The sequence below is a fragment of the Crinia signifera genome, chromosome 5 (genome assembly GCF_055691185.1).
Source record: "Crinia signifera chromosome 5, ASM5569118v1, whole genome shotgun sequence".
In the NCBI taxonomy this organism is placed as follows: Eukaryota; Metazoa; Chordata; class Amphibia; order Anura; family Myobatrachidae; genus Crinia; species Crinia signifera.
The window spans coordinates 24,200,473-24,225,592 of record NC_139221.1 but is presented as its reverse complement, the minus strand read 5'-3'; the positions used below and the strand labels follow the sequence as shown (position 1 = coordinate 24,225,592).

The 25,120-nt window shown below is 46.9% G+C and overlaps 1 protein-coding gene across 3 annotated transcripts in view; it reads right to left on the bottom strand.

Annotated features, from left to right (window-relative positions):
• Positions 1-3,535: 3,535 nt before the first annotated feature.
• CRPPA (CDP-L-ribitol pyrophosphorylase A) overlaps positions 3,536-25,120 on the bottom strand; it is a 300,601-nt gene continuing 279,016 nt past the window's right edge. For all 3 annotated transcript variants that reach the window (XM_083186792.1, XM_083186788.1, XM_083186793.1), the window contains one exon: positions 3,536-3,741. In XM_083186792.1, coding sequence (XP_083042918.1) covers positions 3,704-3,741 — 38 coding nt within the window. In that variant the 3' untranslated portion in view covers positions 3,536-3,703. The remainder of the gene's footprint in view (positions 3,742-25,120) is intronic.

Here is a 25,120-nt window from a genome sequence, read left to right as displayed (position 1 = left end):
TGGGGGTCGAGCTTTTAGCCATTCAGCTCCGACTCTATGGAACTCACTTCCCCGCACAGTTAGTGAGGCCTCCACTCTAGAATGCTTCAAAAACAGACTCAAGACTTTCCTGTTTACTCAAGCGTTTCCTTCAGTCCTTTAAGTATTGTTTATGAAAAGCTTTTCTGTACTTCATTGTTCCTGTACTGTATTACATTAATTGTATCTGTTGAGCACCTTGAGTTCTATTGGAGAAAGAGCGCTATATAAATAAAATTATTATTATTATTACCATGGTCATTGTGAATAAATAAATATACTGTAGATGGTAATGGTCCCAAGAATATTGCAGTTGTACCCCGTTGTGACCTGTCGACTGTCTTGCTGTCTTGGCTTGGGTACTAAGATCATTGGCTGCTTGTAGAAGCTACTGTATAACACTTTTGTCACTGTACAGCACATAACAGTTTGTTCTGTGACTGTCAACAATACGCATTCAATTGATCTCCGTCACCTCCCCTGTACATACAATATTATTAGACCTTACCGACGAGTTCACAAACGGGAATGCGGCTTCCACAAGAGTCCCAAAGCTTTGTCTCTGGAACTTTCTCCAAGCCATTTCTTTCATCCCTCGCCGCAATTTACAGCTCTTTTTATTTTTAGAACATTTTTCCTTTTGAACACCGTTTCAACATCAATAAACCTGCAGCTTCTATAATGACATAACTACACAGTCCCAGAAATGCGAGAAACATTGCCGAATGCACACAAGTGTAATTGGGGTAGTGCGGGGACAAGTAAGAGTCATGAGAAAACGTAAAACACTCTCAGGCGTGATATAAAAACTCCTTTAACTTTCATCGAAACGATGTTTAACAACCTTTCACAACACTTGGACACGTTTATTAAATGTATTAGAAAACTGGAAAGACAAGCGATGCCTTGTTTACATAATAATATTACACGCCATACTTTGGAAGCTGGAACGCACCCAACAAACAGTATTTTTCACATCCACGAATAATAAAAAAATGTAAAAGAAAAAAAAAATACGCAGCAAAAAGCAATAAAGCTACCATACCATAACAGGAAAGCCATTAAAATATCAGATCGCTAAACTCTTTGTAGTTTCCGTGCAAAGATTGAGAACCGAACCAAAATATTTTCCCTTATGGGAAATAATGTTTTTAAATAATTCCAGATGTATTCATTTATTCAACAGCTTTTTCTTGCCTATATCAGGTAAAGCTTGGAAAAAGTTGGTTTCATTTGTATTGAAAACCAATCCTACCCCCTGGGGAAAAAAAAGGTGTGTGGGGGGGGGGGGGGGGGGTGTCAGATATACGGCACAGCTTCTCGTCTACATGGAATGTTGACGTTGGTTTGGATGGATTGTATCAGTTGTGTAATATAAGAGTGGACAATGTTACATCTCATGCTATATATAAACAAATATGAATAAGGGAATCTCAGTTCACGGTACTAAGGTCTGAGAATTGTCGGCGCCTACTGATCAGGTAAAATGCTGCCCCGCCAGAGTGTTTCCCCTCCCATGTGCATGCCTGCGAATGCGTTTGCAGCCTTGCAAACGGCTCACTATCGCATGGATTTCCCCTGTCTAGACTAACTTGACACTGCGATGGCCATGGGGAGATCAGAGCCGCTGATGACGCCAGTGTACCTCTCTCCCAAAGGCCGGGCTCGTCTGCATTTTTCGGCGGCACTCCCAAGAAACGTAGAAGTGCTGCCTACAAATGCCGGCCAGCTGTCAATCATCTTGTGAGCAGTCGTCGCTGGCTTCGTTCGCAGGGGGACCTCACGCATGCGGACAGTGTACCGTGTGCATGTGTGGTCTATCGATAATCGGCATCAATAAGAGGGATTAATCGGGCCCTAAGGGGGGCCCAAATCAGAAAATGCATACAAATGGACAAAGCCATGCTGCACTGCAGGTGGGGAAGATGTCATGTGAAGGGAGAGTTAGATTTGGATGGGTTACTGTATATATTTGTATACTAGGGGCGTGGTGGAGGGGGTGATGCCGGGTAGGGGAGGGCCGGAGGGCGTGTCTGCAATATCTTTTCATTGTGGTTATACTGTAATGTGACAAAAAGTGAAAATGTCCATTTAAATCAAAATGATGTTATGGAATAATATAAACATGATATTTTTACTGGCTCATCATTTCCACCGTAAATGTGCAAAGTGGGGCATAAAGCATTTTATTCTGCCTATAAAATGTTTGTATGAGAGATTACAAAAAAAATCACATTAAAAAAGATTAATATTCAGTATAAAAAATGAATACTTGCTCTCATTCATTCAGATTTTAGAAGCGATCATTACACTTACATTTCAGGGCCAGATGCACTAAACTTCAAAAGTGATAAAATGGAGAGTGATAAGCAACCAACCAATAAGCTCCTGCCTGACATTTTTCAAACACAGTCTGTGACATGGCAGGTAGGAGCTGATTGGCTGGCTGTTTATCACTCTCCACTTTTTCACTTTTGAAACTTGACACATCTGGCCCTTAATAACTATCACTAGCTGTATGCTCATTTTTTACATTTATATTTAGTTTTTGTTCTTGCATTCAGTCCTACACGCCAGGAGTGTTTGTAAGGAGACATACCTCACTTTAGCATTACCTACACAGTATTGTGCTGTAGGACATAATTACCAATAATTTTACATATTGGTTTTAAAAATAATACACAATATAAGTTTGACATCTGCACCGCGAATTGTATTGTTTTTATTTTATTGCTTTCATAATGAACTTTTTTTTTTTTTGTCCGATTTGTGAATCTGGCCCTAAAACTTTGAAATTCATGTTAGTTTCCAGTGAAGCCTGTGACCTGCGCATGCCTCTGACAGCATACCTCCCAACTTCTGTCTGTATGAAATAGCGCCCGAAAAGGGGGCGGGACGTATGCAAATGAGGGCGCGGCTTATGCTAATTAGCCGCAACCTCATTTTCATACGAGAATAGACGCTGTGCGCATTCGCACAGCGTCTATTCTACTAGATTGGGGGTCTCCCAACTGTCACCCCCCGCAGCGGGACAATGCCTGCCGCGGGTGGGACAGCGGGACAGGACCCGAAAATCGGGACTGTCCCTCCAAAATCGTGACAGTTGGGAGGTATGTGACAGGCATGTGCGATGTTTCCATCCATCTGTCTCCCTGGCGTTTCTCATGTGTAGGTGCAACCTTGTGACTCTACATCTGTATACTGTGCACACAGACAGTATACTACACTACCAAATTCTGCCATGTATCAAGGCTGGGGAAGTGGTGATAAAGCAGTGATAAAGTGTGAGGTTATAATGCACCAGCCAATCAGTTCCTAACTGTCATGTTTCACACACAGCTGATTGGCTGGTGGGTAATCACCTTACCACTTTATTGGTGTGTTCGGCGATATTGCTGAGAATTCGAGCAAATAAAACAATCTGAGATTCTGAATCAGGCATCATGGTTTACATTGCATGAATACCAAAAAACTTATTCAAATTATTTATTACAACAAAATTTGACCATCGCCCCCATTTCGGTGACCCACTTTCTATCACAATGAGGGTTGTATAATGCTGGTTGGACCTGGAGAGTTTCACATAGATTAGCTGAATAATATACAGAACTTGATAGGTTCCCGCTGACTGATTTTCCTCCGTATAATCTTTGCATCGTCTGTGCAATTTTGTTTTCCATTATATCTATACTTTTCTCTTAGTTTTTATGGATTTTCTTCCTCCTTAAAAGAAAAATCTTACAATAGTAACACAAATAATGATGTTTGCAATCAGCATAAAGATCCGAGCGTGTATGTGATAATCTGACACGTATTCAATGTTTAATGATAATTATATATAACTGTTATTTATATTGAGCAAGCGTAATACCGTGTTGCTTACAATTGGGAACAAACCAGTAAAAGAACAGTAATAATATAATACTGGGTAATGACAGACAGACATGAATAATGGTAGGACGGCCCTGCCCACTGGCTTACCCTCTATAGCAACGGTTCCCAAACTTTTTATCTCCCGTGCCCATTAATTATACTTTTCTTGGTACTCTTTACCTAGCACGCGATGTCAAATGGGCCACAGAGCCCAAATAGTCCCCATGAAGTCTGAAATGGCCCCCACAATTGTTAACGCCACCCCACGATCAACGTGAACCCGAAGCGTGGCGAGCGCAGCGAGCCCGCGAGGGACGGCGGTACGCGTCCTCCGACCTTTTCATACCCCCACTATCCACGTCGGCGTGGAGTTGAGAATAGAATAGTGTGGCGAGCGCAGCGAGCCCCGCGAGGGGACGCGGATACCTTCACAGGTAAACGCGTCCCTTCGCGGGCTTCACAGGTAAACGCGTGCGCTCGCCACGCTTCGGGCTCGGTGCCACGCTGCGCTCGCCACACTATTCTATTCTCAACTCCACGCCGACGTGGATGGTGGGGGTATGAAAAGGTCGGAGGACGCATACCGCTGCGCTCGCCACGCTTCGGGTTCACGTTGATCGTGGGGTGGCGTTAACAATTGTGGGGGCCATTTCAGACTTCAGGGGGACTATTAGGGCTCTGTGGCCCATTTAACATTGTTTCCTATGGACAAATCGCGGGCATTGAGGCATTGAACACAAAAATCGCGTCCATTGACACTTTTAACATTGATCCCTATGGGAAATCGCGGGCATCGCGTCGCACCCGTTTTTTTAGTGCATGCGATGGCCGCGATGCCCGCGATTTTTTACCCCCGATGACCGCGATGCCAATCGCGGGCGCCATGCTAGGTAAAGAGTACCCTTTTCTTTTATGAGAACCCCCTCCCCTCAATTTGAAATACCCACAGTACTTACGAGTGGAGTGGAAGTGAGCTCTGTACGTATCCCTAAATTAAGGAGTAGCGGAGGAGTAGTGTGTGGTCAGGAATCGGTCAGGTCCCTCTGTGTCTGGCCGCTGGCTGTGTACTGTCTCCGGTAGCGGAGGAGTAGTGTGCGGTCAGGAATTGGGTCCTGCTGAGAGTGAATCTCTCTGGCTTCTGCTGCCACCCCAGCCCTGCTGTTATTTACAGCCGTCCGCATCTTATATAGCACAGCAGATTCCGTTACAGCGTATTATATAGCGCAGAAGAATCCGTTACAGTGTCTTATATAGCGCAGCAGATTCCGTTACAGCGTCTTATATAGCGCAGCAGATTCCGTTACACTGTCTTATATAGTGCAGCAGATTCCGTTAGTGTCTTATATAGCGCAGCAGATTCTGTTACAGCGTCTTATATAGCGCAGCAAAATCCGTTACAGCGTCTTATATAGCGCAGCAGATTCCGTTACAGCGTCTTATATAGCGCAGCAGATTCCGTTACAGTGACTTATATAGCGCAGCAGATTCCGTTACAGTGTCTTATATAGCGCAGCAGATTCCGTTACAGTGTCTTATATAGCGCAGCAGATTCCGTTACAGGGTCTTATATAGCGCAGCAGATTCCGTTACAGGGTCTTATATAGCGCAGCAGATTCCGCTACAGTGTATTATATAGCGCAGCAGATTCTGTTACAGTGTATTATATAGCGCAGCAGATTCCGTTACAGGGTCTTATATAGCGCAGCAGATTCCGCTACAGTGTATTATATAGCGCAGCAGATTCTGTTACAGTGTATTATATAGCGCAGCAGATTCCGTTACAGGGTCTTATATAGCGCATCAGATTCCGTTACAGTGTCTTATATAGCGCAGCAGATTCCGTTACAGTGTCTTATATAGCGCAGCAGATTCCGTTACAGTGTCTTATATAGCGCAGTAGATTCCGTTACAGTGTCTTATATAGCGCAGCAGATTCCGTTACAGTGTCTTATATAGAGCAGCAGATTCCGTTACAGCGTCTTATATAGCGCATCAGATTCCGTTACAGTGTCTTATATAGCGCAGCAGATTCCGTTACAGTATCTTATATAGCGCAGCAGATTCCGTTACAGTGTATTATATAGCGCAGCAGATTCCGTTACAGTGTATTATATAGCGCAGCAGATTCTGTTACAGTGTATTATATAGCGCAGCAGATTCCGTTACAGGGTCTTATATAGCGCAGCAGATTCTGTTACAGTGTATTATATAGCGCAGCAGATTCTGTTACAGTGTATTATATAGCGCAGCAGATTCCGTTACAGGGTCTTATATAGCTCAGCAGATTCCGTTACAGCGTCTTATATAGCGCTACAGATTCCGTTACAGCGTCTTATATAGCGCAGCAGATTCCGTTACAGCGTCTTATATAGCGCAGCAGATTACGTCACAGTGTCTTATATAGAGCAGCAGATTCCGTTACAGCGTCTTATATAGCGCATCAGATTCCGTTACAGTGTCTTATATAGCGCAGCAGATTCCGTTACAGCGTCTTATATAGCGCAGCAGATTCCGTTACAGTGTCTTATATAGCGCAGCAGATTCCGTTACAGTGTCTTATATAGCGCAGCAGATTCCGTTACAGTGTCTTATATAGCGCAGCAGATTCCGTTACAGTGTCTTATATAGCGCAGCAGATTCCGTTACAGAGTCTTATATAGTGCAGCAGATTCCGTTACAGCGTCTTATATAGCGCAGCAGATTCCGTTACAGTGTCCATGCTTCTTTTATTAAAGCTTACATCTTTTATATAAAACATTTAAAACTTTATACATATATACATATTAATATAAATAAATAATATAAAAAAATAAACTTATGCAATTGCCAAAAGAGATAACTTAAAGAATAGCATGTCCGCTTATAACTTCAAACAAAACATTCCTAAATATACTATAAATCTCAGTATAAATGATAACGATTCACTTCGTCTTATGTCAATATATTTCATTCAAGAAATTTGAGTCCATTCATTCACATTTATTCCTCATTCTTTCCCATACACCCCAGACAGTCTGTCTTTCATGCCTCTAGATTATCTACACCATACAATCTTTATTTATTCACCCATTTTCTTCACAGTTATTCTACATTTATTCCTACTCATTCATACCACCCAACCACCACCAGCACCCTGTGTTTCTCTATATCCCATAAATTTCACAAACATAGCCAAAACCCACAAGACACTTCATCCAAACCACTTACTCCCCCCTTCCATTTACTCCACCAACATAAATAAGGTAAAGAAGTTTTATGCAAGCAAGTTGTATGTAAAAACTTTCCTTTTGAAAATGAAAAATTCCTACTACTAGTGTTAGAAAAGTGGAAAGATCCCAGAGGGTCCAGGATCAGTTTGGATACCGCCTACTAAGGAGGTTTCAGTTGACCCCACAGACGAGACCAACTGACGGCATCCAGCTTTTCCTTTTCCCTATCCATCACCACCCTCACATCTTGTAGGATAAAACCCACCACCGTCCTAAGAGGAAGGATTTTCTTTCTTAGTCCGATATGACACCGTGCATTCCACGTGTGGTATCTGACCACTAAGCTAACTATATAAATAGTGCATAAATCAAACCCTTTATACCCTTTGAATGCTCCATAGGCCCATTCCGGGTAACTGAGCCCCGAAAGGCAAGGGATACCTAGGGAGGTCGACACTGCTCTATAAACCTCAATATTAAAGGGACACTCAAGAATGAAGTGGTCTACCGTCTCCTCCACTCCCAGACACTCCTCCCGTGGACAACCACGATCATCGGCACTTCTAAATTTAAGGTTCCCCCTAACATAGAGTTTCCCTAGGAACGAAAGCCAGGCAATGTCTCTAAACTTCAGAGGGATCCGCTGGTCATTGAGCAACTTCAACCCTGCTAAACAGACGGTGCCTGGGCAGTCCTTCAGAGCCAGTGGGGCCAGGAAGTAGATCTGCAAGACCCTCTTCCCCAACTCCTTCCTTGAGAGATCCCTTACATCTCCCACCGCCAAGCCCCACTTGGAAATCATTCTGATGGCAAGAATCACGTAGATCGGGAGGTACTCTCGCCCAGACCAGGGTTTCTTCAAGCGACCACCATCTATCCAAGCCTTACAGTAGGGATCCCACCATTTCATGAAACCCTGTACCCATCGAGGGGGGTCCTCCAAGAAGATGCTACCAATGTTCAGCTTTAGAAAAGCTGTTGTAAAGAAGACCACAGGGTTAACCATGTCCTGGCCACCCTCTGCCCTCGACCTGTACACGATACCCCTCTTGACCATGTTCATTCTGTTTCCCCAAAACATTTGAAAAAACAAGGAACATAACCTAGACCACATCGATTGAGGCAAGCAACAGACATAGCTGACATACAAAAACATAGGTACCAAATAGGTTTTGCATATATCAACCCTTTCCCTCATAGACAACTTTTGTCTCTTCCATAGGCTCACTTTCTTGGTTGCATCCTCAAGCTTCCTCTCCCAGTTTGCAGAGGCATAATCGCCATGGTCGAATTGGATGCCAAGAACTTTTATGGTGTCATTGGCCTCTGGGAAAGTGTCCGGGAGAGGAAATTCTTCCCCTCCCTCCCCCATCCAGAAAACTTCACTCTTGTCTTTGTTCACTTTTGAACCGGAAGCCTCAGAATAAATCTGGACCAGTTGGTCGATGACACTTGCCTCTGCCATTGATGACAGAACAATGGTGACATCATCCGCATAGGCTGTCACCTTCAACGTGAAATCCGGAGCCAGCTGCAATCCCTCCAATATGCTGTTTTCAATCCTCCTAATAAAAGGATCAATTGCAAACACATAGAGGAGAGAGCTCAGGGGGCATCCCTGACGTACTCCCGAGTCCACGTCAAAGGCGGGCCCTACCCAACCATTGACAAGAGGGAAGCTCTCGGCCTTCTTATACAAAATTTCTAGCCAATTTACCATTTTCCCTGGGAAGCCATACCTTTCCAGTAAAGCCCAGAGGTACTTGTGATTGACACGGTCAAAGGCCTTGGATTGGTCCAATGCCAGCAGATATTTCCCAATCTTTCCAGCCCTGCACCGTTCCACGGCCTCCCGGACACCAAGAACCGCACTAAAAGTGCTTCGCCCTTTCACGGTGCAGTGCTGGAAGGGGGAAAGGAGCTTCCTTGAGAACTCCATTATTCTGTTGAAGAAAACTTTTGCCAAAATCTTTCTATCTGTATTGAGAAGGGCTATGGGGCGCCAGTTCTCAATACGAGTTCGGTCTTTGCTTTTAAACAACAAAATAAGTGCCGACCGCCTCATGGAAGGAGTGAGTTCACCCTCCTCCAAACAGGTGTTGAAAACCTCTGTGAGACGGGGAGCTATGACATCAGATAATTCCTTATAGAATTCCGATGTTAGACCATCAGGTCCGGGTGACTTCTTTGATGACAAGCCATCAATCGCTTCCCTAACTTCCTCTACACTTATTTTGTTGCTCAAACAATCAAGAGAGGTACCTGGATCGACCAGACCTGGGGTTTCCCTCAGGAAAGTTTCCATCCTCTCTCTGGTCAGTGATTTCTCAGACAAAAGGTCAGAGTAAAAATCCTTAACGACTTTTAGGATGCCTTCCTTCCCTTCTTGAAGCACACCCTGTCCATCGTAAAGGCCTCTGATCTCTTTAACCTCAGTTCTCTTCCCACAATCCTGGTAGGGGTCCGGTGAGTGGTAAGTACCGTAATCCCTTTCCAAGATCAAAGAAGCCAACCGATCATACTGATACTCTCTCATCTGAGACTTCACTCTGGAGATTTCCCCACCATCTCCATTCTCAGAGATCAAGAAATCTAGTTCCCTTTTTAAGGCAAGGTAGGTATTGTTCTTTATCAAGTTTCTCTTTCTTACCAGCCTTTTGAAGAAACCCTGGACTTTCTTTTTCAATACCTCCCACCACTCAGATCTACTCCATCCAGCCTCCAACAGCGATTCATGATCCGACAGAAGATCTCGAAGAGACTGCATCACGCTCGCGTCCTTCAGGAGCTCAGCATTCAACCTCCAGAGGCCTCTTTCTTTCTGAATGGTCTCAGAAGCATTCAAAGAGAAAGAAAAAAAACAGTGATCAGAGAATTCTACTGGCTCTACCTTGGGGGGGAAGAGTTTTGGAACCTCTTTTAACAAAAAACCTATCTATTCTAGACCTACGGCTACCACTAAAAAAAGTGTAACCCGTGAGGTCTGGGAAATGTTTAACATGGACATCCTCTAGACCAGCCTGCTGTACCATGCTAACTAAAAAATTTGCATCATAGCCCAGAGTCCCATTATTTTTGGACCCTCCTCTATCTTTCGGTCGGATGACGGTGTTAAAGTCACCCCCAAAAATGACTTGCTGGGCTGTGAATAGGAAAGGTTTTATCAACTTAAAAAGGCATTTCCTATCCCAAGGAGATTGGGGGCCATAGATGTTTATTAGCCTTAGGTCCTGCCCTCTAAGATTGATGTCCAAAACCATACATCTTCCTACTTCCAGTTCTATGAATCTATTTACGGTTACCTTGTCGGTAAAAATCACCGCCACTCCACTGTAGGGCTCGGCTGCAAGAGACCAGAAAGAGGGGCCTCTTGTCCACTCTCTTTTGGCTTTGTGAAGCACTTCCAGAGTTCTCGTTCTAGTCTCTTGAAGGAAAAGTATGTCAAAATCCTTGCCTTTTAAAAAATCATAGGCCATAAGCCGAGCCCTGTCTGATGATATAGAGGCCACATTTATAGTGGCACATTTGATGAGGTGGGGATCCATAAATAGATTTATAGTGGTATACATAATACCTATTTACCTTCACCTTTACCTTCACCATCCTTGCATTCCCCTTCACCCTCCACATTTGCAACCACATCCATATCCTCAGACAAATCATCATTATTCACTTCTGGGTCAGGTGGCTTCCCCTCTTTTTTAGTGTCTGGGTCATTCTCAGGAAGGACAAAGGACCCGGCTGGGTTGTCTCTTTGGATCTCTGCCCTTCCAAGAACGCCCTCTTCTGTATCCTCTGATTCCTTCTCAGCCACCCTCTTGTCAATTTTCTCTTTTGGTTCCTCACTCGCTCTCACTACGTCCGCCCCTTTTCTATGTTTTGTCATCACTTTTTCTCTCTGTTCAGTTTGTCTGTCTTTAATTTTTTGTTTTTTGTCTACTTTTCTGCTTCTCTTATTTTTATTTTCACCAGACTTGAAAGTTAGCCCTTCTTTTTCCCTGATAATTTCTCCTTCACCCAGCTCTCTCTCTGATTCTTCTTCACTCTCTGAAAATATTAAAAATCTGTTTGAGAGGTCAAGGTGACCAGGGATATTCTCTTTAGTCTGCTTTCCCTTCTTCCCTCTTCTCACTACCTGGAAATCTTCCTCCTTTTCTTCTACACCTTTGCACCATTGAATTTGGTTATCTTTCCCCACCACCACTTTTGAAAATGGGACTGTGACAGGGGTATGTTCACTTTGTTTTCCTATGGGTCTTTTTACAGAATTGGGACATCTGCTATATGGGTGGAACTCCTCCCCACACAAATTGCATTTAACTTTATTGCACGTGCTAGATGTGTGCCCGGTCTCACCACACAAATTGCATTTTTGCTCGCCACATTCACTACTTGTGTGGCCCACCAAGCCACATCTAAAACACGTGCGGGGTTGACCGGGATAGAATATCTGAATTCTATCCCGGCCTATGTATGCGGCGGATGGAAGATGCACGGTCCTGCCCTCCTCCTGCGCCAATCTGACCAGGGCAGACCACGCACCTCCCCATACACCCAGGGTGTGACCCACTTTAACTAATTTGCTTTTGACTGTACACAGCCTACTTAGCCAAAATTCAATGTCATGTGCAGGAATTAGGTCATTCCGTACCAGTATTCTCAGTTTTACATACTCAGGCCTTGATGAGGATGCAACAACTGTAAAATCTGCAAATTTTTCCTCCCCTTTCCTCTCTTCCCACTCTTCAAAGACCTTATGCATTCTATGGAGTGAAAGAAAACTTAGGTCAAAGAAAGGAGACCTGTCTGGATGAATGCACGCAGAGAGGTCTCCAGCTGAGCAATCTAAGGAAAACACCATTTTCAAAAAATCAACCTGCGACGGTACAGGCCCTGTACCAACCCATTTAAATTGTAACAAATGCCTTCTGCCATATGAGTTCTTTTGTGCATTCTCTTGATTAGCATTATTATCTTTAGACCTTACGTCCCCACTTAATATTTTTGCATACGATATTGGGGTCTTAATCTTAGTCGACACAGACTCAGCTGACATGTCAGCAACTGACTTTTTCTCCACTTGGTCTGCAATAATTTTTAGAGCACTCTTAGCACCCACAGGCGCACCAATCTGACCAAACACAGTTTTAAAGATAGCTTTTTCCCTTGCAGTTAAATTGTCCACATTCAGTCTTTTTTGTCCTTGCGTAAGTAGTTCTCCCGCCTTTGTTACTGCTGACACTTTTCCACTTACACCATTCTCATGCCCTAAGCAAACATTATCAGCATTTACTTTTGCAAAAGAAACAGGCTTCTCAATGAATTGGACATTACTTGGTCCAGCCTTTTGACTGTCCATAACACAGTCTTTAAATTTATTGGAGGTAGTCGCAACCACAGTCTTTGGTATCTCCCTTCGGTCCTGAACAGCGCTATCAGCAGCCGCTGCTTTTCCCCCCGCTGTTAGGACCTCACAGGGCGACGGCAGTACTTCTGACATTACATGCGCCTTAGATCTCAAGACCTCTGGTGTCCCCAGGAAGGCAGCGTCTCTCTCGGTCTCACACATAACGATTTCCATACTCACCGCCTCCTGGGGGTCCTCCGATCTGGGCTGGATGGTAGATTCTTCCTCCATCCTCTCCATCTCCATCTGCATCATGCTCTGCTGTCTTTCTCCCTCTGGATTGGATTGGCAGTTTTTTCATACACAAATGGCAATCTGTCAATCTGCACTCTGGCCTCTGTTTCCATGAGGCTGTTTTCTTCCACTCTCTGTGCAGGATCAGCCTGGAGCAGTACCCCTCCCCCATGGATGATGTCATCACTGCCTTCTGCTGCTGCAGGTGAAACCTGCATCACCTGGACTGCCATTAACCCTTCTCCTGCTGGTAAGGATTGACCTTTTTCCTTTTCTTCTTTCATTTTGATAGATATTTGATTTTTAACTTTGGAACAGGAGTTAGTGTGTAACATTATTCGATCTCTCCATTTCTGGCGCTCCCATATACGACAGGTATTTCTTTTCTTTTTTGCATGATATAACCTGCTGTGGATCCTTTTCGATTCAATGAGTAGCTCTTTTAGACCCATTTTGACAAAAGTCTCTGTTTCACTTTCCATCTCACTGGCATCTTCCTCTTCAGACACTATGAGGTCATCCTCCACCTCAGATGGTAGGTCTCCTTTGCTTTGTCCCCCCGCGGCCGCTATTTTGCCGCCGACGACGTTTGCTCCCCCGCCGGGTTCTTCCATTATTTCCCCCCGCAGCTGGCTTGCTACTGGGGTACCTCCGGAATCATCCGGGGGGACATTCTCCATACCTTGCACATTTTCCTCTGAGGTTCCCGCTGCTGATGTACTAGCAGCAGGGATGTTTTTCCTCCTGGACGGGCACACAGCCCCACGTCTTCTGCCTTTCACCATGATATAGCAGGCCCTCCGGCACCAGGACCTGCCTGCACTCTACCCCCACAGAGGTCCCCTGGCTTGGGGAGGCCTGAGGGGGGAGCTCTCGCTGTGCACTGGGATTCTACCTTCTCAGGAGCTTCTGCAAAACACATCCACTCCCTTGAAAGTTACAGTGTCTTATATAGCGCAGCAGATTCCGTTACAGTGTCTTATATAGCGCAGCAGATTCCGTTACAGTGTCTTATATAGAGCAGCAGATTCCGTTACAGCGTCTTATATAGCGCAGCATATTCCGTTACAGGGTCTTATATAATGCAGCAGATTCCGTTACAGTGTCTTATATAGCGCAGCAGGCTCCGTTACAGTGTCTTATATAGCGCAGCAGATTCCGTTACAGTGTCTTATATAGAGCAGCAGATTCCGTTACAGAGTCTTATATAGTGCAGCAGATTCCGTTACAGTGTCTTATATAGCGCAGCAGGCTCCGTTACAGTGTGTTATATAGCGCAGCAGATTCCGTTACAGCGTCTTATATAGCGCAGCAGATTCCGTTACAATGTCTTATATAATGCAGCAGATTCCGTTACAGTGTCTTATATAGCACAGCAGATTCCGTTACAGTTTCTTATATAGCGCAGCAGATTCCGTTACAGTGTCTTATATAGCGCAGCAGATTCCGTTACAGCGTCTTATATAGCGCAGCATATTCCGTTACAGGGTCTTATATAATGCAGCAGATTCCGTTACAGTGTCTTATATAGCGCAGCAGATTCCGTTACAGTGTCTTATATAGCGCAGCAGATTCCGTTACAGTGTCTTATATAGAGCAGCAGATTCCGTTACAGCGTCTTATATAGCGCAGCATATTCCGTTACAGGGTCTTATATAATGCAGCAGATTCCGTTACAGTGTCTTATATAGCGCAGCAGATTCCGTTACAGCGTCTTATATAGAGCAGCAGATTCCGTTACAGTGTCTTATATAGCGCAGCAGATTCCGTTACAGTGTCTTATTTTTTACGTTTTTTCTTTTCAAATGTAACATGCCAACACATGTTAGCCACGGCCCCAAGTTATTCCGGGGGGGGGGGCACAAAATATGCCATTGCTCCGGGCACTATGGCACCTAGCTACACCGCTGGTCATAAGACTGATACACCAGGTGGAGTGTTACATATTGTATATTGGTCCAGCCACATTGCGGGGGCTCTTGGTAGACTTTATGATCCAGTCACATAGCAATTAATGGCCTTGGGCAGGGATGGATTGGCCATAAATCTTCAAGGGAAAATAGGTCAATGCACCAGCAAGGCTGTCTGTATAATATGTGGCCCTGCCCAGAGTAGAGGCCCCGCCCCATCCTGTCTTCCACACACAGAGTCACAGTCTGCAAATACTCATCTAAGGCGGGCACCTATCTAATCCATTGTGACATCTGTTACAGCAGGGCTGGGCAACACCGGCCCTCCAGATGTTAGTGAACTACACATCCCAGGATGCTTTGCATTAGTTTTGCTATGTGGCCATGCTGAAAATGATGCAAGGCATGCTGGGATGTGTAGTTCATCAACATCTGGAGGGCCGGTGTTGCCCAGCCCTGTGTTACAGGGACAGGAGCGGGTACTATATGGGAGAATTACAGGGGTGTTACTGGGCTCCACATGGGGAGGGGGGATATCTGTGATATTCGGGGGATTATGGTAATAAATTGTTTGTCTGCATGATGTAGAGTTTGGGGTCTGTGGTCAGTCTCAGTGGGGGAGGGGGATATTATGTGACATGTGGAAGTTTGTGGTTTGTCAAAGCATCTTAGGTCTGGGGCCACTAGACTACCATTGGCTTCCACAAAGGAGTAGTGATCTAGTAATCCCACCTATTTTGGGTTAGTTCCGTTAGTTCCGCGTACATTTAATTTGGTGTCGCTCACTTAAGGCCACTTCTAGAAATTTTGAGGGCTACTTTTAGTTCCCATTCCGTCTCTGGCCTGTGTTCAGTGGGTTGTGTAGAGAGAGAACATACTCTATTCATTTATATTTGGGTAATTATATTTGAGTAATTAAGAGTGGTCTAGTGTTACCACCCATCTGGGATTACTCCGGACAGTCCGGTAATTAAGTCCGGTGTCTGGTGGCTATTAAATGTCCAGGAATAGAGTCCTGCAGGCTGCTGTTTGTCCGACATAGGAGACTGTTAGCAGCACTTAGGGGGCGGGGCTTGATGTAGACATCATCACATCACGATTTGCATCTAGCCCCCCCCCCTCCCACCCGAAAAGCTGCGAATCGCGGGAAATTAATCCTGCCTACGTGGGCACAAACAGCACTGCCTCCAGTCTGGTAGCTGCGACATAAGCTGTCACCAATAGTAACAGCCGTTAAACCATCCCTACGCTTGGTGGAGAAGATGCAGTTACAGATGGAGCCGGCTCCATCTTTGCAGTGGATGGCGATTCTGCCACCATCCACCGCCGGCGGCTGGCTACCACCCTGTTACTGTCCACTGAGCCTTTGGTGAGAATCGGCAGAGATGCATCTGACTCCAAATCACTTGTAGTTGCTGTAATCTGCATATGATTAGCTGTGACGCAGGCGAACGTTCCTAAAGATCCATTATTGGTCGCTTACATGAATGTCAGAATCAGGCGCTCTGTAAGTTAAGAATTAATAAAAATAATAAATGAATAATCATATTGTACCATACCTCCCAACTGTCCCGCTAAACGCGGGAACATCCCGGTTTTTGGGGACGTTCCCACGTCCTTCCCGTGGACGGCAGTGTCCCGCTGTGGGGGGGGGTCTATTCAGCGGCGCAGTGACCGAAAATGGGGGCGTGACCTAATTTACATAAGCTGCATCCTCATTTGCGTATGCCACGCCGCTTTTTTGCCTTTGCCGTGCGAGTGTCCCTATTCTTCAGTTGAAAAAGTTGGGAGGTATGCTGTACTAAAGCAATAGTACAAGTAATAAGTGCAAGCTTGGGCGCATCACTGAGTCAAATGACATTAAGGGGCCAATTCAGACCCTTCGTTTGGATCCAAATTCATCACCGTCCCCGATGTTCGGGGTTTGTGCGTACACATGCGCGATTATGCGCATGTACAAACCCTCGAGCACCATCGCCAAGCAGTACGCTCCAGGAAGGGAGGGCCGGGGGGGGGGGGGGGGCGGACAGCTGTCCCCATAAAAAAGTTGGGCATTCCTTGGTGTGTGTGACCATTGAATGATTTCTCCCCCATTCGCATCCCCTCACATGTTAGAGAGGGGATTCACACAGTTGGAAAGGGGGGGGGGGGGGGCCATTAGCGTTTACATGTTTGTTAGGCTGTGAACATACGCAGGCTAGCGGACTGGTCTGAATCAGGCCGTAAATGTCTTTTACATTTATCTGTGTAAAAAATATATATTTCCAAAAAGATGATGACATCCTTCATCCACCCAGGAGAAATGTAAACCTTCCCCTCCTACAATATACTACACTGATAAACCAGCTGGATGAGACACGGATGTATTCAGAAAAATAAAGTTTTGCAGAATGTGAGGAATTCAGGGACTGAACTACATCTTGGGCCAATTGTTCTTTCTGAATGGCGTAAAGTGATTGCAACTAGACAGCGGAGCGGCGTCAGCCAATCAGAGCAGTTTGTGCAGAGCTACACATTGTACCGACCATAGAGGATTCTGGCGCCACAGGCATTGCACGTTACACAGAAGCACAATGTTCCGTTTATCTCGTTTCCCGCGGACCTCGTGTTTGCTTAGTACAGAACAAATATTGCTTAAAAAACAAAATATCATTCGACCCTTTAGCAAAGTCTCTTTCGAAATTCCCCATCTAGTTTATTTTTCTCAGTCTTCTACTCAGACTTCCTTCCTCGAACCTCCCGTTAGAAAAATACAGTTGTATGTAATATTACGTCAGAATCACTCAGTCACCATCATTGTTACCTATAGTAAAGAAGTACTGACCACAACAGTTCAATCGTGTCATTCTTTGTTTAACCATTTCGTGACTGGGGGGGGGCATATGCACTTATCCTTTGATAGGGATACATTGGAGAGAGATAAAGTACCGGCCAATTGTCTCCTAACCGTCATGGTACAGGCTGTGTTTGAAAAATGACAGGAGCTGATTTGTTTGTATCTGTCCACCCAGGCTTTTCTGTCCTTTGGTGACTTCAAAAGGCGCATCTACCATATGTGCAGGGAGTGCAGCTGCTAAGGGGCCCAGAGCTGAGAGGGGCCACCTTCCCTGTCATAGGGGTATAGCTATCATAGGTGCAGGGAGTGCAGCTGTTATGGGGACCACAGCAAAGTGGGGCCACCTTCCCTGTCACAGTTACATGTGTTATATACAGGGTGTAGCTACCATAGGTGCAGGAAGTACAGGTGCTATGGGGTCCAGAGCGGAGAGGGGCCACCTTCCCTGTCACAGTTACATGTGATATACTGGGGTGTAGTTACCATAGGTGCAGGGTGTACAGGTGCTATGGGGCCCAGCGCGGAGAGGGGCCACCTTCCCTGTCATAGGGGTATAGCTACCATAGGTGCAGGGAGTGCAGCTGTTATGGGGACCACAGCAAAGTGGGGCCACCTTCCCTGTCACAGTTACATGTGTTATATACAGGGTGTAGCTACCATAGGTGCAGGGAGTACAGGTGCTATGGGGTCCAGAGCGGAGAGGGGCCACCTTTCCTGTCACAGTTACATGTGTTATATACAGGGGTGTAACTACCATAGGGGCAGGGAGTGCAGCTGCTATGGGGCCCACAGCAGAGAGGGGCCACCTTCCCTGTCACAGTTACATGTGTTATATACAGGGGTGTAGCTACCATAGGTGCAGGGGGTGCAGCTGCTATGGGGCCCAGAGCTGAGAGCGGCCACCTTCCCTGTCACAGTTACATGTGTTATATACAGGGTGTAGCTACCATAGGTGCAGGGAGTGCAGCTGCTATGGGGCCCAGAGCTGAGAGCGGCCACCTTCCCTGTCACAGTTACATGTGTTATATACAGGGTGTAGCTACCATAGGTGCAGGGAGTGTGTGATGTTCGCTGATCACGTGTAGGTGTATGTGGCCGATACCTGAGACTCCGGACTCCTCTTCTGGCACTGCTCCGCTGTGTCTTACCGGTTTCACTCGCCTGCAGTTCGGAGGGTGGAGGAACGAGGTTCCCCAGGGAAAACAATACCTCAAAACAACCCCACAAATCGGTCAGCACACGTCAGATCGGTGATCAGAATGATTTATTTGGGCCGCTACTGGACGCAAGATCACCGTTAGGGCAGAAAAGAGTTATTCCTATAATAACAACTTAACTGACAATCAATACCAAGTACACAACCGGTGCACGGAGAATTGCTAAATATTACAGTAGAAACACAAAATGTTCTGCAATGGAAATATTGTGCGCAATGGGGCCCGTTGTAATACCTGTAGGCCACAAGTCGCACAATATACAACTTCAACAATACCACTGTTAACTTGGACACCGCAGAGAGTAAGTGTCACACATCAAAAGACTGGCAACTATACTTTGATAACGCTGTAGGACTATACAGTTAGTACAAACAATAATAAAACGTCCATAGATCAAGAAGGACACGGAGTCCCTGAGTTTTGGCACTAAGCCAACGAATACAGCTGTCACGTTGGTAGTCACTGGTTAAATGCAGCGGTGAACACCACCCAATCAGGGGGGTTAAGCTGCAAGGCAGAGTCAGGCTGTTCTGAATTAGTCCCCAATAGGGAAGGCACAAGTGATGCAATGGAAGGCAGGGTCTCTCTGCCTTGTTAGGGAGCTGCGTTCCTTAATGGCCCCTGTCTCCCTTCTTACACCGGTCCCAGCCGGGTACCGTTAAGGGCGCCAGTTACTATCAACAGGCCAAGTGTGTGACAGGGGGCCTGGGTATTGAGCCCAAAGAGGGTAGTGGTGCTGGGGTGGTAGGTTGGCTGGGTGGAGGATAATGGCGCTGGGGTGGTATGCTGGCTGGATGGAGGATAATGACGCTGGGGCTGGCAAGCTGGCTGCCCCTGGTGGTAGTGGGGCACTGCACTGGGGCTGGTGACCTGGCTGAGTGGGTACCTGGCGACCGGATCCAGTTGCAGGCTCCTGCCCGTCTCGACCAGGGACTCCGCTCTGCCCACCGCTGGCGTCTTCTTCCGGACCTCGTTCTCTTCACCGGGGGCACTAGTGGGGGCGCTGCAGGCGCGGCGTTGCCCCACTCAGTGACTCCGCCGGCTCTCTGGTCTGCAGGGTGTCAGGGCTGGAAGGTGCTTGAAGACCACGCTGCAAGTGTGGGTTCCCCTCGAGGCTGGCGGCTGCTGCGCTGTGGATTGCCTCACCGCTGCCGGTCCCCGCCGTCAATCACCGCCGGGCAGCGCGTCTCGTTGTCCTGGCGCGTCTCACTCGCTCCACGCTGCAGGCTGCCTCCGTGCGCCCTCCGCTCACTCTCTCCAGGCACGCCGTTCTTCACTCTCCCTCTCGCAGCTTCTCCCCCTCACTCCGGCGCGTTCACTCTCTCCGCCTTCCGCTCCACCTTCCCCGCTTCCCGGGCTGCTTTCCTCCAATCCCCGCCGAGGACTTTTCCCGCTCTCCAGGGGTCAAAAGGCAGTCTCTCTGATCCCTGCGAAGAGGCGGCTGCCGGGGGGTTGGTTGCTCAGCAACCCCAGGCTTGGGCGTCCGGCCGCCATTTTAGATAAGGGCAGCGCTGGCCACCAATGTCAAGGTAATGCAGATTCTGATGGGGCTTTGGAGCAAAGAAAAAAAAAAGGTACCCCCAATTCCTGGGGTGCCACAAGTGCAGCTGCTATGGGGCCCAGAGCTGAGAGCGGCCACCTTCCCTGTCACAGTTACAGGTGTTATATACAGGGTGTAGCTACCATAGGTGCAGGGGGTGCAGCTGCTATGGGGCCCAGAGCTGAGAGGGGCGACCTTCCCTGTCACAGTTACATGTGTTATATACAGGGCTGTAACTACCATAGGTGCAGGGAGTGCAGCTGCTATGGGGCCCAGAGTTGAGAGGGGCCACCTTCCCTGTCACAGTTACATGTGTTATATACAGGGGTGTAGCTACCATAGGTGCAGGGGGTGCAGCTGCTATGGGGCCCACAGCTGAGAGGGGCCACCTTCCCTGTCACAGTTACATGTGTTATATACAGGGGTGTAGCTACCATAGGTGCAGGGAGTTCAGCTACTATGGGGCCCACAGCTGAAAGGGGCCACCTTCCCTGTCACAGTTACATGTGTTATATACAGGGGTGTAGCTACCATAGGTGCAGGGAGTTCAGCTACTATGGGGCCCAGAGCTGAAAGGGGCCACCTTCCCGGTAAAAGTAACATGTGCTATATAAAATTTTCACGGCTGGGATGTACAAAAGGGGCAGGGGCGTAACTAACTATTTTTCGCCCCCCATACGTTTTTTCGGCGCCCCCCACCCCCGGACACACCTAACCTGCCCCCCACCCCTTCTTACCCGTACCTGCACCCGTCTCGCCCGGCTCTCTGCTGGGACCTGCCTGACCGTCACGGTCCCGGCCGGCTCCTGCTGCTACAATGAAAAATGACTCTTAGAAAATGGCTGCCCCTATACTGCAGACAGTATGGGGGCAGAAAATGGTTGCCCCCATACTGCAGACAGTATGGGGGCAGCCATTTTCTAATTGTCCGTTTTCATTGCAGCAGGAGCCGGACGGGACCGTGACGGTCAGGCAGGTCCCGGCAGAGAGCCGGGCGAGACGCAGACCGCGGGTAACTATAGCCCCGCAGCCCCCCGGCGGCACCCCCAATTTCTCTGCACCCCCCCACTGCGGGGGCTGCGGAGCTATAGTTACGCCACTAAAAAGGGGCCCTTACAATTTTTTTCAATACTGCGTACAAATATCTTGCTAGCCATGCCTCATGACCTCGCCAATTGTTTACATTTTATGGGAGCTTATTTCTTAGGAAATTATTATTTTATTAACCAAAATTCATTTGTTATTGTTCCTGTGAGATAAGAATGTGGAAAGCATAAGGACACACTCTCGATACATGTTGGAAATATGCAGGGCTATTTTTCTGCAGGCTCCAGCAGGAACTGTGGCCCTTATTCTAGTTCACTCTTTCTGACAAAATATTTCTTAAGGTGCGTACACAAGAGATGGTCGCTGATGAAAAGGAACCTCGGTACTCTTTACCTAGGACGGCGCCCATCGCGGGCATCGCGTCCATCGTATGCACTAAATTAACGGGTGCGACGCGACCGACGCGATGCCCGCAATTTCCCATAGGGATCAATGTGAAATTTTTAAATGGACCCGATTTTTCACTTCAATGCCTCAATGCCCGTGATTTTGCCATAGGAAACAATGTTAAATGGGCCACAGAGCCCAAATAGGCATCCTTAGCAGTGAAATGTCCCCCACAATTTTTAACGCCACCCCACGATCCACGCGAACCCGAAGCGTGGCGAGCGCAGCGAGCCCGCGAGGGGCGGCGGTACGCGTCCTCCGACCTTTTCATACCCCCACTATCCACGTCGGCGTGGAGTTGAGAATAGAATAGTGTGGCGAGCGCAGCGAGCCACCGAGCCCGAAGCGTGGCAAGCGCAGCGAGGGGACGCGGATACCTGTGAAGCCCGCGTAGGGCCGCGTTTACCTGTGAAGGTATCCGCGTCCGCTCGCCACGCTTCGGGCTCGGTGGCACGCTGCGCTCGCCACACTATTCTATTCTCAACTCCACCCCGACGTGGATAGTGGGGGTATGAAAAGGTCGGAGGACGCGTACCGCTGCGCTCGCCACGCTTCGGGTTCGCGTGGATAGTGGGGTGGCGTTAAAAATTGTGGGGGACATTTCACTGCTAAGGATGCCTATTTGGGCTCTGTGGCCCATTTAACATTGTTTCCTATGGCAAAATCGCGGGCATTGAGGCATTGAAGTGAAAAATCGGGTGCATTTAAAAATTTAACATTGATCCCTATGGGAAATCGCGGGCATCGCGTCGGTCGCGTCGCACCCGTTACTTTAGTGCATACGATGGACGCGATGCCCGCGATTTTTTACACCCGATGACCGCGATGGACATCGTGGGTGCCGTGCTAGGTAAAGAGTACCGGAACCTCTGCTGGGGGAGCCGCAGAGGTAATTAGCTGGTATCAGGAGCAAGCTCCAGCGACCAGCGATTACAATGGGGCAGAAAACGGGAGCGCGCACCCGGCGATTGTGACCATATTACCAGCGATTATAGCCCCTATCGCCCCCGTGTGTACACAGCATTAGATGGACAAAACCATGTGCACTGCAGGTGAGGCAGGTGTTAAAACCCCACCCAAATCTAATTATCTCTGCACAAGTAACACCTGCCTCACCTGCAGTGCACATGGTTTTGTCCATCTAAGAAATATTTTGTCAGAAAGAGTGAACTAGAATAAGGGCCACAGTTCCTGCTGGAGCCTGCAGAAAAATAGCCCTGGAAATATGTGTGTACAGGCTTAGGCCTTACAACTACAAACAGTCCAGTTACTTAAGCAGCAGAGTGGCTTTATCATAGGTAAATTAGGTACAGCCGTACTCACTGTTATAAGCACTGATAGGTGGGGCAGAGCTCGTGTGGAGCAGGGTGTTATACAGCTCCCCAGCTGGTGAGTGCATGTAGGTACCGGGTAATGTTGCCGGATGCTGGATCTATAACAGTAAGTAATCACAGGTCTTACTGGAGGTAAGTGGAATACTACCTGCAATATGGGGTGCGTTTCAGACAAATTCAGGGCATCCCCATGAAAACGTTGAATCAGGCCCTTTTTAAACACAACTTCAAATGTGCTCTAGAAAGCTAACACAAAATACTGTACAGTGTACAGCAGCAGTTACTGTAGTTACCGGAATTATTCTCGGAGTGATAACAGTGTGATGCTGCAATTACTCGGTTTAAGTCAGGCATGTCCAAACTGTGGCCTTCCAGCTGTTGTGAAACTACAAGTCCCATCATCCCTTGCTACAGGTCTGCTATTCGGGAGTGCTAAAACTGTGGCATGCTGGGATGTGTAGTTTCACAACAGCTAGAGGACTACACTTGGAACATGCCTGGTTTTAGTTGTTCCTATCACCTTTTTTTTTTCTTTTTCCTTTATACATCTTCTACTGTAATTGCACTTTTTATTTATTTTAGCTCACTGTATGTTGCTTTATTGTATTGGGTTTATACACTAGCTTCCTCCACAAAAGTTCCACTCCGATTTAATTACAATTGTATTGGCATTTTACAAACATATTCTAATGCCGAAGCCACAAGAATCCGCCCACCCTGACTGCGGATTATATGACTGTTGTTCTTTAAAATGCCGGGTCGGATGGGATTGACCACACCGTCGGCTGCTCGGCAGGAAGTGGTTAATTTGGAGACCCTGCTTATCTCTCCTCCTAACACGGCTTGCACAAAAAAACACCTCACAAGTGGAAGGGCTAGAAAATGTGGGAAAGATTAATGTGGCATGTTAAACAAATCACGCCTGGGCTCAGCTGAGAAAGTGGGTATTAAAAGCAATCCAGTCAGGAGAGCTTTAGTGAAAGGGATTTGGTAATATACACTCAACACGTGTTAGCCTGGTAAGGCTGCAGGCTGTTTGGAAATGCTAATGGCCCATGAGCGTAAATTCTTTCTTTTAAAGGCACAGATGTTTCTTGGGACCCGACTTTAAACATCCATTGAAGTCCAGCGTGCCGCTAAGTCTGGTCGGTCTTCTTGGGTATAGTCCTTGATGAAGTCTTGGAATACATTTTTTTTTTCTTTTTGGTTACTTTTGTCTGTGTGACATAATGTTGGCGTTCATTTTGCCAATAGTGACACTGTCCAAGTTTCCCATCATGATACACAGTTGCTACATATTAAATGGTAACTCGGGGTACGGGTGGAGTCTAAATCCGTGACAATGGCGGGCGTGTGACTTTTGCCGCAGTTGCACCCACAAATTTATACTAATTCTACCACAAAGGCCCTCCCAGCCATGAATTCAAGTGTGCAAGGAATGAGACGCCCACTTAAATGGGAGGGGCATAGATGCACTTAGCCAATTAGATGATGTCACCATCATCACCATTATCCATTCCTATCTTGCATTCAATATTGGTAATTTTGGTGGTGTCATGGGAACCACTTTCTGCAAAGGAATTTGTGCCCAGTATAAAACCATTTATAATATGTCCTCACTTTTGCATTATTAGAGAAACACCTTTCAATGGGGATACGGTCACTGGATAGATAAGCATTAGGTCGTCACGACTAGGTCGACATGACTGAAGGCCGACATGACTGAAGGTCGACGTGGGATTAGGTTGCCATGGTAATTAGGTGGACAGGATAATTAGGTCAACATGGGGAAGGTAAACAGTCAAAAGGTCGACATGGGTTTTTTTTTACATATTTTTGAGCCGACGTGTGCCGACAGGCGGTATTTCATTCCCTACCATCCACTAGGGTGTGGTGGGAGAATAAAATAGTGTACCGAGCGTAGCGAGGCACCGAGCCAGAAGCATGGCGAGCGCATCGAGCCATGCGAGGGGACGCAGTGCACTTTTTTTACAGTCGACATTCGGGGCAAAAAATGTGAAAACCCCATGTCGACCATTTGGCTGTCG